This window comes from Nannospalax galili, unplaced genomic scaffold (genome assembly GCF_000622305.1).
Source record: "Nannospalax galili isolate Female #2095 unplaced genomic scaffold, S.galili_v1.0 scaffold911, whole genome shotgun sequence".
In the NCBI taxonomy this organism is placed as follows: domain Eukaryota; kingdom Metazoa; phylum Chordata; class Mammalia; order Rodentia; family Spalacidae; genus Nannospalax; species Nannospalax galili.
In genome coordinates, this window is record NW_008329642.1 from 152,872 (window position 1) to 168,853 (window position 15,982).

The 15,982-nt window shown below is 49.7% G+C and overlaps 1 protein-coding gene across 2 annotated transcripts; it reads right to left on the reverse strand.

Moving 5' to 3' along the window:
• Positions 1-274: 274 nt before the first annotated feature.
• On the reverse strand, positions 275-15,797 carry Rab35 (RAB35, member RAS oncogene family). Of its 2 annotated transcripts, none has more exons than XM_008840425.3 (6): positions 15,688-15,797; positions 10,578-10,628; positions 6,344-6,467; positions 4,618-4,742; positions 4,409-4,533; positions 275-1,803 (listed from the first exon to the last, which is right to left on the reverse strand). In XM_008840425.3, exons 1-6 carry the CDS (start codon positions 15,764-15,766, stop codon positions 1,675-1,677), a joined length of 633 nt encoding a protein of 210 aa, XP_008838647.1. In that variant the 5' UTR covers positions 15,767-15,797; the 3' UTR covers positions 275-1,674. The 2 variants fall into 2 exon arrangements, with proteins under 2 accessions (XP_008838647.1, XP_029423043.1); XM_029567183.1 differs by lacking the exon at positions 15,688-15,797 and adding an exon at positions 15,402-15,518.
• Between the last annotated feature and the right edge of the window lie 185 nt (positions 15,798-15,982).

Consider the following 15,982-nt stretch of genomic DNA (forward strand, 5'->3'; position numbering starts at 1 on the left):
TTTCTGAGTGCTCAGAGGCATGTGACACCCACCCCACCCCCCAGGACCCCTGTGCATCCCTACAAGCCCTTGGTCAACCAGGACAGTCCTGAAGATAGACTACCTCAGCTGGTCTGAATGAGCTAGAGTGGCCGCCTGCTGCTTGACCCTGCAGTGTCCTCCAATGACCCACCTTCCTAGACCCACAGCCCCCAACCCCAGCCTGAAGCTCCAAAGCACAGGCTTGTCACGCAGAAACTCAGCTTTTGACAGTCTGGACAAGTGGAGAGACAGGTGAGAAGAAACCCCCAGTTTTATTGATTTAAAAACCCATCCACAGTGTTAACATGGAAAATTGCAGTGATCTGTGATGATTGTCCAATCAGGACTGTGCCTGGAAATCGCTTAGGAAAAGAAATCTAATAAAACACATCATGATGTCCAAATCTGTTCTTCCCAGTTACGTGATCCTTTTAGGGGAAAGGGAACAAAGTGTCCTGGGGGAAGGGGGAAGTAATCAAATGCAGATTGCCCTGGTTTTTACCTCCAGGAGATTGGGGTGCCTCTAAATTGGCTGCCTCCACCCCACTGCCACTTCTTCCCACCAGCTAAGAAATCTACCACTTCCATACTAAAACAGTTCCGTCAGTAATACAAAGCTGCTCATCCCAGCTTGGAGGTGTTTCTCCATAGTCCAGCAGCCCTTGGCTCCAGCCCCAGCATCAGAGGTGCCTGGTGCTACACTGCAGACTAACTCCAGTGGGAGGCTCTGGGCCCACAGGAACAGAGGTGCAAGGCCCCTCCTTCCCAAGATAAGGGGAAGCCTAGCTCCACAATGATAGGAAGCCATGCACTTTTTCTAAAAGCACTGAACCCAAAGTCAGACAGTTGCAACTTCTGCTACTGAGCCAGTCAAATCTTAAAATAATTGTGAGGAACTCAATTCATTTGATTTGGCTTCGTCTTCTATGTTAAAATAATGCTCTCTCCTCCAAGCTCCATCTCTGAACAAGTATACCCCTCCCTTTCTGCTGGAACTGAAACATGCTTGGTAAGTTAAAAAGGCATGGCTCCCCTGGCTTTGTAGCAGAGACATCTAGAAGGCAGGACAAGAAACATGTTGGTCAAAAGGGCAGGACTGACTTCCTCTGTGGAACCGAAGGCTGGGGGCCAGCAGAGGGCAGGGTCTGCATCAAAGCTGTGTTTCCCATCTCCCAGAGCAGTTGTACGGTAGAATGAGCCATGTGGAACACACTCCATGGGCCCCGAATGATCAAAGACTTGGCTCCTCAGGGCGCTGCTGGCGGTGAGATGGGCTAGGAGGGCTGGGGAGGGTCTGTTGCAGCAGGTTGGCAGTAAGGAGGCAAAAGCCAGAGCAGGCCGAAGGTGTGCAGCTGGTTAAAGCAATATACACTATGTACAAACTCGTTAATCAGTCGCTCGGCTGGCAGCGTCCTCACCATGTCCAGGCGCCTCAGCAGAGAGGGCACCAGTGGGGAAGGGCAGGCTCCTCCAACACCTTCTTGGCACTCTGAGGGGGAAAAGGGAGGAAGTGCCGATGGCGCCTCCCAATACAAAAACGTGGAGAGAATTCTTTAAATAACGGCACTAAACTGAGATTGTCCCCCCGAGGAGCCTCCGAGGGCCTCGGGCTGGGGAGGGACCGCAGTGCAGTCTCTGCAGTGGACTGGGGCATTAGCAGCAGCGTTTCTTTCGTTTACTGTTCTTCGTGAGCTTCACCACATCGTTCTGTTGTTGCTGCTGCTGTTTCGCCAAGTTGTCTTTCTTTGCTCGGAGAACCAGCTCTGTGATGCAGTTGAACATCTGGAGAGATGACAGGGTGGGGCTGCCTGAGACCATGTGGAGGAGGCCCCTGCTGGCCAACACAGACACCTCCCCAGGCCATTTTCTATTGCTCTTTGTGAACTGTGTGTATATCCTCAAAACACTTTTTTAAAAAAATCTATTTGCTTTTATTTTATGAGTGTTCTTTCTGCCTGCATGTAATTAAGTGCACCCATGTATGCAATTCCCTTACATGCCAGAAGAGGGCATCAGATTACCTGAACTGGAGTTACAGAAGGTTGTTAGCTGTCCTGTGGATTCTGGGAACTGAACCTGGATCCTCTGTGAGGGTAGCCAGTGTTCTTAATCACTGAGCCATCTCTCCAGGGCCCTCAAAACCCTTTTTTTGAGATAGGGTCTCACTATACCCCAGTTTGGCCTTAAACTCATGAATGCCCTGCCTCTGCCTCTCCAGGGCTGGATTAGAAGTGTATACCATGATGCCCTCAAAACCTTTTTAAAGGTTAAAAAGGAATGTAAAAACTCATGAGCTATTATATATGCTTGGGGAAGTCAATATCTTGGAGATTTTCCTAGTCTTTTCTGGGGAAGGGGTCTTTTTTAAAACAAGGTCTCCCTGTAGCTCTCCAGCTGACCTGGAACTATATAGACCAGACTTGAACTCACAGAGATCTGCCTTCCTCTGCCTGGGATTAAAGGCATGCACCATCATACCCAGTGTCTTTTTTTTTTTCTGGGGGGGGGGGGTGTGCATGTAGGTGCAGGTGCCCACAAAGATGACAGTAGTCATATCCCCAGGTGCTGGAGTTACAGAGGTTGTAAGCTTCCCAATATGAGTGCTGGGAACCAAACTCAGGTCCTCTCCAAGAGTAGTATGCACACCTCAGTCTTTACTGCTAAACCATCTCTCCAGTCCCTTTTAGTCTTTTTCTTTTTTTTTTTTTTTTTCTTTTTTGGTCTTTTTGAGACAGGGTCTCCCTGGAGCCCCAGCTGGCCTGGAACTCACTATGTAGACCAGGCTGTCCTTGAACTCACAGAGATCTGCCTGCCTCTGCCTCCTGAATGCTGGGATTAAAGGCGTGCACCACCACGCCCAGCTTTAGTCTTTTTCTTAATAGAGGAAGAACCCTCCCTTCAACTAGAAGTTTCTGCCAAAACAAAAGTGGCCTGTTCTGTGTATGGACGGAAGGAACCCACAGCCTACACACTGGCTTCATGCTCCTCTCTCCCCACATGGGGCACACACAGTCTTGACTAAAACCTTTCCCTGTCCTTTTGGTAAAGCTGCAGCCACCGAGCTACAGACCTCCCCTCCACGGTACCCCAAAAGGTGAATATCTACACCTTCAGTGATAGGAGCAGAGGTCCCAGAAAAGATGAGTCACGGGTAGGAAAGATGGCCCTGCGATCAAGAGTGCTTGCTGTGCCATCATGAGGACCAGCGTTAGATCCCAACATCCATATAACAAGCCAAGCATCCCACAAATGCCTGTAACTCCAGCTTCAGAGGATCAGATGCTTTCTGGCCTCCACAGTACACACGCATGCACGCACACACGCACAGACTCTGTACACAGATACAGATACACACAAAATCTTTAAGAAGCCAAGCCAATTATCTATGGAGCACGCACATGGTAAGGGGCACTAGGCAAACCTCGGTTCACTTAATCCTCACAACTTGCAAGGCAGGGCTCTCACTCCCATCTACAGATGAACAAATGAAGCCCAGAATCTAAGTAGCTTTGAGTCCTGGCCTCACTCTGAGGGGCCTGTGGTCCCACACAATAAGAACCTGACTTCCCTAGAGCCTCTGGATTACCCTGAGGCTGATGAGTGGGCCACACAGACTCTAGCTTTTCTTTCTCAGAATCACAGCTGCCTCCCAGCAGGCACAAGTCCAGAGCTGTCTGCCTGATGGAGGCTCCACCCACATACAATGCTGACCATCCCAAGGAGCCTCTCAGCTGCCCACTGGAACCCACTTAAGCTCTGGAGGCCAGGAAAGCAAGCAACCAAGGGAGGTGAAGTGGGAGGAAAAGGTGACGGGTCGGCCAACAGGAAGACAGCAGGAGTGTAAAGTGCATGGCTTTGGGGGTGGGGAAGACCTAGGCTTGACTCCTCTCATTGGTTATATGATATTCCTAAAGTTATTAAGATCATGGAAATAATGGTATCTACACCAGAAGACTGGTGATATAAGAGCTAAGACCTGGGGCTGGAGAGATGGCTCTGTGGTTAAGAACACTGGCTGCTCTTGCAGAGGACCTGGGTTCGATTCCCAGCACCCACATGGAGGCTAACAACCATCCTTAACTCCAATTCCAGAGGATCTGACACCCTCTTCTGACCTTCTGTGGGCATTGCACAACATGGGTGCATTTACATACTTGCAGGCAATACACTCATATGCACAAAATAAAAATAACTCTTTTTAAATAATTTTTTTAAAGGACCTGGCACAATGTCTGACCAACAGCAGGCATTAAATAAATGGTCACTCAGATGCCCTGAGCAGGCCAGGAGTCAGAGAGGAGGGCTGTGCTGGAAACAGGATCAGTACAGTATAGCCAAAGCTCATGGGCCCTCACCTCCCCCTCCACTCGGCTCAGCCAGGCCTCACCTCTTCCACATTGACATTCTCCTTGGCACTGGTCTCAAACAGCTGGATCCCCATCTGCCCTGCAAATTTGTAGGCATCCTCTGTCTCCACCACCTTCCGCTCAGGGTCATCGTTCTTATTGCCCACTTTAAGACAAAGCACAGTCAGTCACCCAAAGAAGCACCAGCTGCTGCCCTCCCACTGTCCCTACCCCTGGGATCTAGCCTCACCTAATATTCGGCACACATCATCACAGTTCTGGTTGATTTCATGAAGCCACCGCTTGACGTTGACAAAGGACTCGGCACTGGTGACGTCGTAAACCACAATGACCCCATGGGTCCCCCGATAATACCTATGGGGCCAAGACGTGCATTAGGACTATGCTCCCTGGACCTACTTGCTGAGGACAGTGGCTGGGGAAAGCTGAGGAGTGCCCAGGTCCAAGCCCTGCACCCAGCCTTGACCACGTTTGAGCCAAGCCTAATCTGCAGGACAGGCTGCTCCCACAGCACTGGCTCCTCACACCTGTCCTCAGGGCACCATGGTCGGTGCCAGGCACTGAGCCTGAGCTGGACCAGTCCTTAAGAGCCACCCTAGGTGATTCAGAGTCTGCCACCAGCTGGAAACTTCTTTGACGCTCTCCCTTCATTTTTAGAATTCAGGCAGATTTTGTGTTTGACATCATGTTATCTCTATCCTTGTTTAAATATTCAACAATTTTCTCTTCTCAAATCTGATTTAGTAAAATGCCATCCAAGAAGCCCTACCACCCATGAACCACAGCAAGGTATGTCCCCTTCCCCAAGGGGCAGGTGGCACTTCTCTTCCTGTTCTTTGTTCACTGTGCCAATGAGGGAGAGTATGGAGGACAGTGGAAGTGACACAGGCCTCCAGAGCCCTGGAGGAGAAACTCTGCTATGCCACTATCAAAACCGGCTGGGAGGGGAACTCTCTGAGTTCAAGGCCAGCCTGGTCTGCACAGCAAGTTCCAGGCCAGCCAAGGCTACAGAGTGAGACCCTGTCTCAGAAAACAAAACTAAAGAAGAAAAACTATAAGTGCCTTTATCTGTCCAAAAGGGATAACAGTAGCACAGCACACAGAAGACTGTGGAGATGACCCATGGAAAGCCCAGAGCAAGGGACCTGGACACAAGCCTCAGCACTCAAGCAAATTCTAAAGATAAATCTCTGGGAAACAAGCACAGAATACAGGCAACTTGCCCAAGGACACAGAGCGGAAAAGAAATTTAAATCCCAAACTGTCTGCCTTCAGATGCTCTTCTCTCCTGGAACCTGTTCCACCAACAACTCAAGAACCAAGAGCCTCTGCAGGCCTCAGCACCAGAGCTGGTTTCCTCCCGTCAGCAGCAGAGCTCCGCAAAGACACTGCAGCAGCAATGGAGGGCACCATGCTAGACAGTGGCTTTCCCAGTTCCCAGCTTGGGGAGGTAGAGGAAGTGCCTCCCACATACCTATGTTCCTCCCAGGCCTCCTGAGAGCCATCTCTGAGGAGTCAGGTTAGGTGAGCAGTCTGCGGAACTGACACCTGCCAAAAACTCTCACTGGCTCAGTGGGTGCTTGGGAAAGGTGTGTCACGGCTACCTGGTGAGGCAAAATGCTGCTATTGCCATTTGAAGGGAAAGGAGCTGCCAGTGGGTAAAGCCAAGTGCCTGAGGGGTGGGTGGGGACATGGTCACTGTCTGCCAGACACCGGAGTTAGGTGCTTAGCCACTGCTGCCCCCAGCCCCGGCAGCAGCCACAGCCACTGTGGCTGCCTCTTGCATCTTCAGGAAGAGAAAGGGCACAGCCAATAGTGCCCACTGAGGCCAGCAGCCGGCTCACTTCCTTACATCCCACCAGCCTCAGGGACCCACCCAGGGACATTTCTACCACAACCAGCACTGTCACTCAGCTTCATGTACACGTCCAAGGTGAGGGTTCAGGGGGACTCACGTGGAGGTGATGGTGCGGAAGCGCTCCTGCCCTGCTGTGTCCCAGATCTGCAGCTTCACCTTCTCCCCATTGATCTCCACAGTCCGAATCTTGAAGTCCACTCCAATCGTGGTGATGTAGCTGCCTGCACACATTGTGGATCATCACTGAGGGCCAGCAGGGAGCCCTGTCCAGAGCCACATCCTAAACCCACAGGGGACATTCTGGTCCCTACAACCCCCACACAGTCAAGAGCCTAAAGACAGCCCTGAACAAAGAAAACAAATCTGCCCTGATGGACCCACAACCCAGTGAGACAGGATACCGGTGTAAAGACTGAGAAGGGCCTGAGAATCATGCCACAGAGGAACTACAGCAGGATTTAGCTGGGAGAACAGACTCTAGAGGAATGGCAGAGTGGGGACAGGTTGGCTATGGCCTGAGAATGGGGCACACCCACAAAACTGACTTACTAAGACATAAACGAGACCTGAGATTCAGTCTGAAAACACTGCTCCCGCCTGAGATGGTAGCAAAACAGCAATGTTGCCTGTTGAGGCGGGGAGAGGGGAGGTCAGGCCCAGATCTCCAGCCCTTTGCACCATTTTGAGAACTCGCACTGTTATGTGTGTGGTAGAGGGGCAATGAGCATGCTCACCAGGGGAATAAGGTGCCTTTGAAACAGCTCTCAGGGTAGCGGTACAGAAGATACTGGATTTGAGGAAAATGGGTGCCTGGTGGTACAGTCTAGTCCAGGCTGACAAACACTTGACTACTAAGAGGTCAAGTCTCATTCCACCCAGAGCCTACCACAGAGCATCTTTCTTGTTTGTTTTAAATATTTATTATTTTTATTTTATGTGTATGCGTGTATTGCCTGCATGTAGGTAAGTGCACTCATGTTGTGCAATGCTGGCAAAGGACAGAAGAGGTCACTGGATCCCCTGGAACTAGAGTTACGGACAGTTGTTAGCTGCCAGGTGGGTGCTGGGATTCAAACCCCAGTCTTCTGCAAGAAGAGTCAGGGTTCTTAACCGCTGAGCCATCTCTCCAGCCCCAACACAGAGCATCTTTCAAAAGACTAACACACGTGAGGTTGGAGAGATGACTCGGTGGTTAAGAGCATTGGCTGCTCTTGCAGAGGACCCAGGTTGGGTTCACAGCACCCACATAGCAGCTAACAACCATAAGTAACTTCAGTTCTAGGAAATCTGACACCCTCTTCAGGCCCCCATGGGCATTCATGCACAGGTGCATTTAGATACATGCAGGCAAAACACTCATACACATAAAAATAAATAAATCAAAAAAAGCCAGGTGTGGTGGCGCATGCCTTTAGTCCCAGCACTTGGGAGGCAGAGGCAGGCAGAGCTCTGTGAGTTCAAGGCCATCCTGGTCTACAGAGTGAGTTCTAGGCCAGCTGGGGCTACAGGGAGACCATGTCTCAAAAAAGACAAAAAAAAAAAAAAAATTCAAAAAAGGTATCATCTGGATGGAGACATTTTTGGTTGTCATGGTGTTATCGGCAGCTAGTGGGTACATCCAGCCTAGACACTGCCCCACAACATGATCTGCAGGGTCCAAAGTATCGAGGATGGCAAAGTAGAGAAATCCTGCTAGGGTTTCACAAACTGCTAGGCCAGAGAGTGCAACTGAGGTTTCAAACAGGAGAGCCGGGCAAGCTGGTTGTTAACAAGGTAAGCTCAGCAGTGCTGATGCGGTAGGTAGGAGGCCATAACTTCTAGTGGGATCCAACAGTAACACAGAAAGGAAAGATAGTGCCAAAATAAAGCCCCAAGGGGAAGCTGACTGGATGGAGGGTTAGAGGAACAGTGGAAAGGAAGATGGATGTTTGCCAGTATAAGTAGAAGATGCTAGGCAGCCACTCTTGAACAGAAGATCATACCAATGGCAAACCGTGGCATTTATCAAGTGAGTACTAGGTTCTGGCCCTGTGATGTGCACTCTCAGATGACACTACAACAATCAGGTGACAATGAGGAGTCCCACTTCAGGTCACCCAGAGAGGGCCGCTCTGTCCAGCACCGGTGGCTGCAGAGCTGTTACTGGGGCAGGAAAGGGGCAAAACCCACTTCTCCACTGAGAGGGATTAGCCATATAATCACTTCCTAAGTGTACCTGTCCCTGACATCAGGGGTAAGTCCTCACAAACCATCATACTTCAATCCGCTGTCAAAGGTCAAACCAACCAGAAGCCCCTGGAGTGAATGTGATACTTTTTCTTTTTAATTTTATTTATTATTTTTATTTTATGTGTATGTGTGTATTGCCTGCATGTAGGTAAGTGCATCCATGTCGTGCAATGCCCGCAGAGGTCAGAAGAGGCTGTTGGAACCCCTGAGACTGGAGTTACAGACAGTTGTTAGCTGCCATGTGGGTGCTGGGATTCGAACTCAGGTCTTCTCCAAGAACAACCAGTGTTCTTAACCACTGAGCCATCTCTCTAGCCTGAATGTAACACATTTAATAACCATCCTGGTTCAACCTTACCAGGGAAGGCAGAGCTATGAGAGTGAACAAGACAGTACTTTTTGCCTATCAGCTTAGCAAAATTCAAGCACTGATCAGAGACGTGCAAATGACCATGGTTTCTTTGAAAGCAGTTTGGGGGCTGGCAAGACTGAGTGGGAAAAAGCTCTTGCAGTCAGGCTTGACAACATGAGCTTGATCCCATGACCCACACGATAGAAGAAGAGAACCAATTCCTGCATGTCTTCTGGTTTCCACACATGCACTGTGGCATGTGCCCTGCCACAAATAAATAAAATGTAATTTAGAAAATTTTAAAGCTGGGGCTGGAGGGATAGTTCAGTGGTTCCTAGTACTGTAGTGACTAACAACTGTTCATAATCAGTTCCAGGGGACCCAACACTCTCTTCTGGCCTCTGTGGGAAATGCACATACGTGCAGTTAAGTACATGCAGACAAAACATTCATACACATAAAAAATAAATTTAAGGGGCTGGAGAGATGGCTCAGTGGTTAACAGCACTGACTGTTCTTACAGAGGACGTGGATTCAGTTCCCAGCGCCCATATGGCAACTAACAAACATCTGTAACTACAGTTCAAGGAGATCCAACGTCCTCTTCTGACCTCCGAAGGCACTGCATGACACAGGAGCACGTATATACATGCAGGCAATATATTCATACACATAAAAAATAAAAATGGGGCTGGAGAGATGGCTCAGTGGTTAAGAGCACTGACTGCTCTTGCAGAGAACCCAGGTTTGATTCTCAGCACCCACATGGTGGCTACGAACCATCCTTAACTCCAGTTCCAGGGGAATCCAAAACCCTCTTCTGACCTCCGCAGCATTGCACTACACGGGTACACTCACATATATGCAGACAATACACTTGTACACATAAAATAAAATAAATAAAATATTTTAAATAAATAAAAATAATAAAAAATTTTTAAATAATAAAAATTTTAAATTGCAAAGCAAGTTGGCAATACCAAGAAAAGTTTAAATACCCCAGACCTTGTGACCCAGTATAGCTTCTGTGGAAAAGTGTATAGGAAATACAATGTATCCCAGTAACTCAGCATCCCTTAACACAGAAGCTACCAAAGCATACTAATGAATCCTTCATAAGCACCTGCACTGGTGGTCAGCTGTAGCAAGGCAGCAGCTGGTCTCCTGACAGAGGAAGGTGAGTCCCTGAACACAAGTAGAGTCAGGGAAAAGTGGAAAAAGACACAACCCACACTGAACAGAGCCTCCCAGGGCAGCAGAGGGCGCAGGGACAACTGTCATTCTCACATTACAGATACCTTCCTGTTGGAAATTTCATACAAGCATGATCTAGTAGGACTTTAAATTTTTTTTTTTTTGGTCTTTTTGAGACAGGGTTTCTCTGCAGTCCCAGCTGCCCTGGAACTAGCTATGTAGACCAGGTTGGCCTTGAACTCACAGAGATCCACCTGCCTCTGCCTCCCAAGTGCAGGGATCAAAGGTGTGTGTGCCACCATGCCCAGTAGGACTTTAAACTTTTAAATGGTGGGCACAGGAGGCTGGGGGTAGGAAAGAGAGGAATGATAAACAGGCTTTTGTGAACAAGAGATGGATTAGGCAGAACACAGAGGCTCCTGACCAAAGCCTCCAAACTTCATCCCCCCTCATCCAGCAACCTGAATCAGGCAGAAGCAGGTGGGTTCTGCAGCCCTACAGATGGGGACAGGATTTCAAACCACAAGCACACCAACACCACCTAGTGAAGACTCACCTGAGAAGGTATTGTCTGCAAATCGTAAAAGTAAGCTGCTCTTGCCCACACCTGCAGGAGAGAACACAGAGATGAGCAGGTGGTAGGTCCCTCCCTCTAGCCCATCCGGAGGAGATGCTGCCAAGTACCAACTCAAGAAGCATAGTGGGGCCAGGATTTCCCAAGACCAAGTTCTATGCCCCAAACCAGTCACACACCAAGAACATCTCCTCCACTCTATCTCTGACCTTTTCCTTCATCCTCACATAAGACAAGCTGCCCACAGATCCCTGGGGGAGAAAACAGAGGACTCATGCCCAGGCACCGTGCTGAGGGCTGCCCCAGCAGCCTGGAGGGAGACACCAGATAGGTGAACAGGGGGAAGGTCAACCACGAGACCAGCCCCAAGTGCACCCTCAACACAATCCTTAGAAAACTGCACACCACTTTAGTTGGTAAGTAGTTTCAAACAAGAGCTGGAACTCTGGAAGAGCCCTTCATTTTATCAAAACTACTCTGCAGGTAAGGGAACTGAGGCCACATAAGCAGAACCAACTGTCAGCCATCTCCCTGAGCTCAGCTAGTGCTGGCTGAGTGGGTGGGGCAGGAGAGTCTGCGGGACACCTACTTGACTACACTTACTGCTCTTACACATTATGAGCCTCGATTCCCCCTGACCTCCACACACAATGGCTCTGGTCAGCCTTATGTCCTGCCCCCATCGCCTGAGTGGATAGGTCAATGGACCTTAAAAAGGATTAACACACATCTAGTTCTGCCTGCATGGTAGGCCCCAGAATTCCAACTGTATCTCCTCAGATGAGGACGCCTCAAAGAAGCCAAACAGCTTACCTAAGGTGCCTCCCCAAGGTTGAAGAGAGATCCAAACCTAGTTTCTCAAGCACCACTGGATACCTACTGCTAAGATAGTTGATGGACTTACTTGATCATTTCTTCCTTTTTGGGGGAGGTATGAGGGAGTCGGGGGATAGGGTGTCATGTAGCCCAGACTAGACTTCAACTTACTATGTAGCAGAGGATGACCTTGAACTTCTAATCCTCTTGCCTCTACCTCCCCAGTGCTAGGGTCAAGGTGTGTACCAACACACCCAGTTTATGCCCATGCTCAGGACTGAACTCATGAATTTGTGTATATGAGGCAGGTACTCTACCAATTGAGCCACATCCCCAACTTTTGATAGGGCACTTTCAACCCCTTCAGTGGAACTGTAAATGACTTCAGTTTCTTTCAGCAGTCCCAAGATTTAAATGCCCTAGACCTTGTGACCCAGTAACCTCACTTTTGTAGAAATGGGTATACAAGAAGAAACACACTGTATCCCAGTAACGTAGCATTGCTATGTAGACCAGGCTTAACACAAAAACCACACATAACCAGAGCCTGTTAATGTATGACCATGCATCCTTTTGAACGCGAATCAGGAACTGGTATAAAGTGATCTGGCATAAAGTGATCCCAGGGGATCTTACACGTGTCCCTTCTGTTGGATTTTTTAACAGAAATGCCATGAAAGGTACCAAGAGCTCATACCCTAGGATCTCATAAATGCCCTGTGACTGAATGCAAAATGTAAGCACATGTACCTATCATAAGAGAAGCCCACAGCTTTCATCCCATTCTCAAAGACAACACTTTCTACCCCCAGCCTCAGTAACCTAAGCAGCAAACCACGACTGCAGACAGCCCTACAGCTGCTTTTCTAACCTGATCCCTGACATTCTCCCTGGCTTGTCTCCAGTGAGTAAGTTGGTGGGAAGAACTTGCTCCTCTAACTACACCCAGTGGTCGTACCTCCCCAAAGACGGCTGAGGGTGAAGCCTCCAGAGCACACAGGTCCTGCACCCGGGGCACCTGTCGCTCAGCCCCCGCCTTGCAGCTTTCTTGCTCAGCACCACTTCCTCATTGTCCCACCATGAGGCTTCCTGCTAAGCCCAAGAAGAGCCCAAGTTCTGGGCTGATCTTTGCAGCACTCTGCCTGATGCCAACACCCCATGGGCTCTGTAGCCTCCTTTGCTTCCTCCTGGAGTCCTCTAGGTCCAGCTTACTCAGCTAAAAGCTCATGTCTGGCCTCACTCTGTGAGCTCCTTTAGCACCCACACCATACCTCACTCACCTGTGCATTCGGTGCTGTGAGCTGGGCCCTATACTGAGTAGCCACCAACAGCACTCTTACATGAACTGATGGCTGAACGAATGCCAGGCATGGTGACTGCCACACTATATAGTGTTGTTACTGCAGCATTAACAGAAGCCAAAACAGTGGCTGTCACACATTGGGGGGAGGAGAGGCAGCAGAATACTTTTTTATTTTAAAGTAAATTTTACCCAAATCTCATGCCTATAACAGACAGGAGGTGCTGTCAGTGGTGACAGCACTGGCCCCTGCTTGTACCCCCAGCCTCCGCTGCAGGGGACCTGAAATCCTTGGCTGCAGAAAGACCCCACTAGTCACCACATGGTCCACTGCCACAGATCTGATACCAACCTTCAACACTCCCTCAAGAGGGCAGAAACCAAAACATATCATCTCCCAAATATCCCTACAGACTGGTCTACAAAGCAACAGAGGGACCTGCTTTCACCTCAGCCAAATCATCCCTATACCCACATCCATCACCTAGCCCTAAAGCCTGCTACCCTGCAAGGGGCACAGGCCCCAGCACACCTGATGCCTCTCGGCAGCCAAGAGAGGCCACCCTTGGCCATTACCCCCTGCTCTGTGTGCTGCTTCTGGCTAGCCTGGAACTTGCTATGTATACCAGGCTGCCCTGGAACTCACAGATATCCACCTGCCTCTGCTGGGATTAGAGACATGCACCACTCTCACCCGTACCCCAGCCTATTGGTCTTAACTTTAATCCTGCCTCAGCAACTACCTCATTGTGTGACCTCAAACAAGTCACACACCCCTCCAGCCTCAGTTTACTTATCTGTAAAGTAAAAAGCTTTAACTAGGTCTCTGATGGCCATCTAACTTCCAGGTTCTAAGAATCAGAGTGACTGGGCCCAGTGGATGCTTTTTCAAACCAACAACCAATGTTGGAAGAGCAAGAGAGAGAGCACAGAAAGAAGAGAGAGGCCAAAGCCAGGAAGAGAGTACAATGTGGCAGAGCGGGAAGGAGAACACCAGGTCATACAGAAGCTAATGTTCATTGAGGCCTACCATTTGCCAGCACACCAGCTGCCCTCACGCACATCTACAGGGATGTACCCCAACTCTCAGCTTAGCTGAAAAGCTGTGTGATTTGGGGCAGGCCAGTCACCTCCTCTGAGCCTTGGTTTTGTTATTTGACAAACCACACAGGCAATGAATGGATGAGAATCAGATGAAAATGTGTCTGTGAAATCACTTGATACACCTTAAGGACACAGACACTCAAGGGGCCCAGTGCAGGGAGGTGATGATGTCAGGCTCAGCTGCAAAGCTTATTTTGAACCCCTCTGGCTACCATCTCCCTGTTTCCTAAGTTGCTGCCTTGGTTTATCAGCTCACTGTCAGGAGAAATCAACCAGCCAAGCATCTCCTTGCTCTCCCTGGCCCAGGTCTTACTTGCTCAGACTGAACTGGGAGCCAGACCACATAGATCAGACAAATTTTTCCCACACCTGAGTTCTGAGTGGAAAATCAATATACCATCCAAAATGCACTGTGAGAAAGCGGGCCAAGACCATCCCCTGGGTTTCACAGGGGAGGGAAAAGCCAACAAGCTACATCTTGCTGAGTTTCAGACTTTCATCTTTGGATATCAACACTGGCTCAAGGTGTTGTAGAAGGGTAAAGACTTCTGACCACAGTGGGCTGACTGTAACTCCAAAAGAGAGATCACCATCATGCCCAAAACTCAGAAGTGAGATGAGAGAAGAAAACAAATCCTGTAAAGGCATATGCCTCACAACCAGGAGGAACACAAAAGCTATGCCCAAGTTCAAGCCTACACGGTTTTCAGTTTTCTTTCATTCAAACCAATCCTTCCTCCACCTCTCTCTCTTCCCAGCCACACTGGTTAGGCCTTAACTTTTCCCCTTACATCTTTCCTCTACCAGCAACCACAGAAACTTCAGCCATCTTCCACCTGATCCAAACCACTGACCACATCCCAGCCCAGCTTCACCAGTGAGACCCAAAATGATTTGCTTCCATGACCCATGTATCACACCACCACCCAGCATTCCTGAATTCTAGGTCTCACAGGGGGCTTGGTCCCTATTTTCTTAACAATCCATGGGCTCTACCACCCATTCACCTCTACCTCCAGTCATATGACCCTCTACCCCACACTCAACTCAGGTCCAGTCAATAAACTTAGCTGCTCCCAAGCCTCCATATAATCCCAGCACCTCAGCTACATTCCCATAAACCTCCTGGGGCCTGCCTCCCTGAACTCTAGGTCACCCCAAACACCTGATCATCTGCCATACTCCAAATATCTCCAAAAGGCTCCATCCTTTGCTAGAAACCAGTCTATCTTCCCTAAGGACACTCAGTGTCCATTCATTCAACAAATGCGTATTAAGCACTTACTAGGTGCTGCACGCTGGTCTACGAACCACAGAAGGAGCAGTATCTCAAGGAGTGTGTATGTGGCTAAAACACAAAAAATGGAGTGACCCACCCCCAGTGCCCCTCTGGTATAGCACAGTAACAGCAAACGCTGTCAAGCTGCTGTACCAGGCACTGTTCCCAACACTATATACGCAGACACACTGAACACTAACATCAGCCCTGTCAGGCAGATCTGCTGTTACTCCAGCTTACAGATGAGGAAACTGAACCAGTCAGAGATTTAATAATAACTCCGCAGATATGTGCTTGAAGGCTTTACCTGCCTTACCGCATCTAAACCTCACAGCAACTCCACGAGGCGAGTTCTGGAAATATCCCCATTCTTCAGAGAAGTGCGTCTTCACAACGATGCTGATGATGACACTAGCTAACATTTACTTAGAGCTTCTTTACAACAGGTGAGGCACTAAGCACTTTGCCTTCTTTAGCTCACACCGCTCAGCTTAACTAATACACTTCTCAGATGCAAGAACTGGGGCACAGAAAGGTGAAGCAACTTGCCCAAGGTCACAGAGTGAAGAAGCTTGTAGTCCTAGGATTCGAACCTGGGTCTCTCCAACTCCACAGATCTCGCGACTCGACCAAGGTCACACGCGAGGCAGGAACAAGCGCTCGGGAACGCATCCCGCGCGCTCGGCCCTTCGGGTCTGCAGCCGTGCGCCCCGACCTCCCAGAGGAGCAGCCCGGAGCCTCCGGACGCGCCCCCCGGGGCCGCGGCCGCCCAAGTCCCCGCCTCCCACCCCGCGCGGGCCGGCACCTCCCCGCCCGCCCCGAGGCCCCCGCGGCCGCGCCCGGCAAGGCCCGCGCCGCCTCCGGCCCCTGCGGCCCTCACCGCTGTCG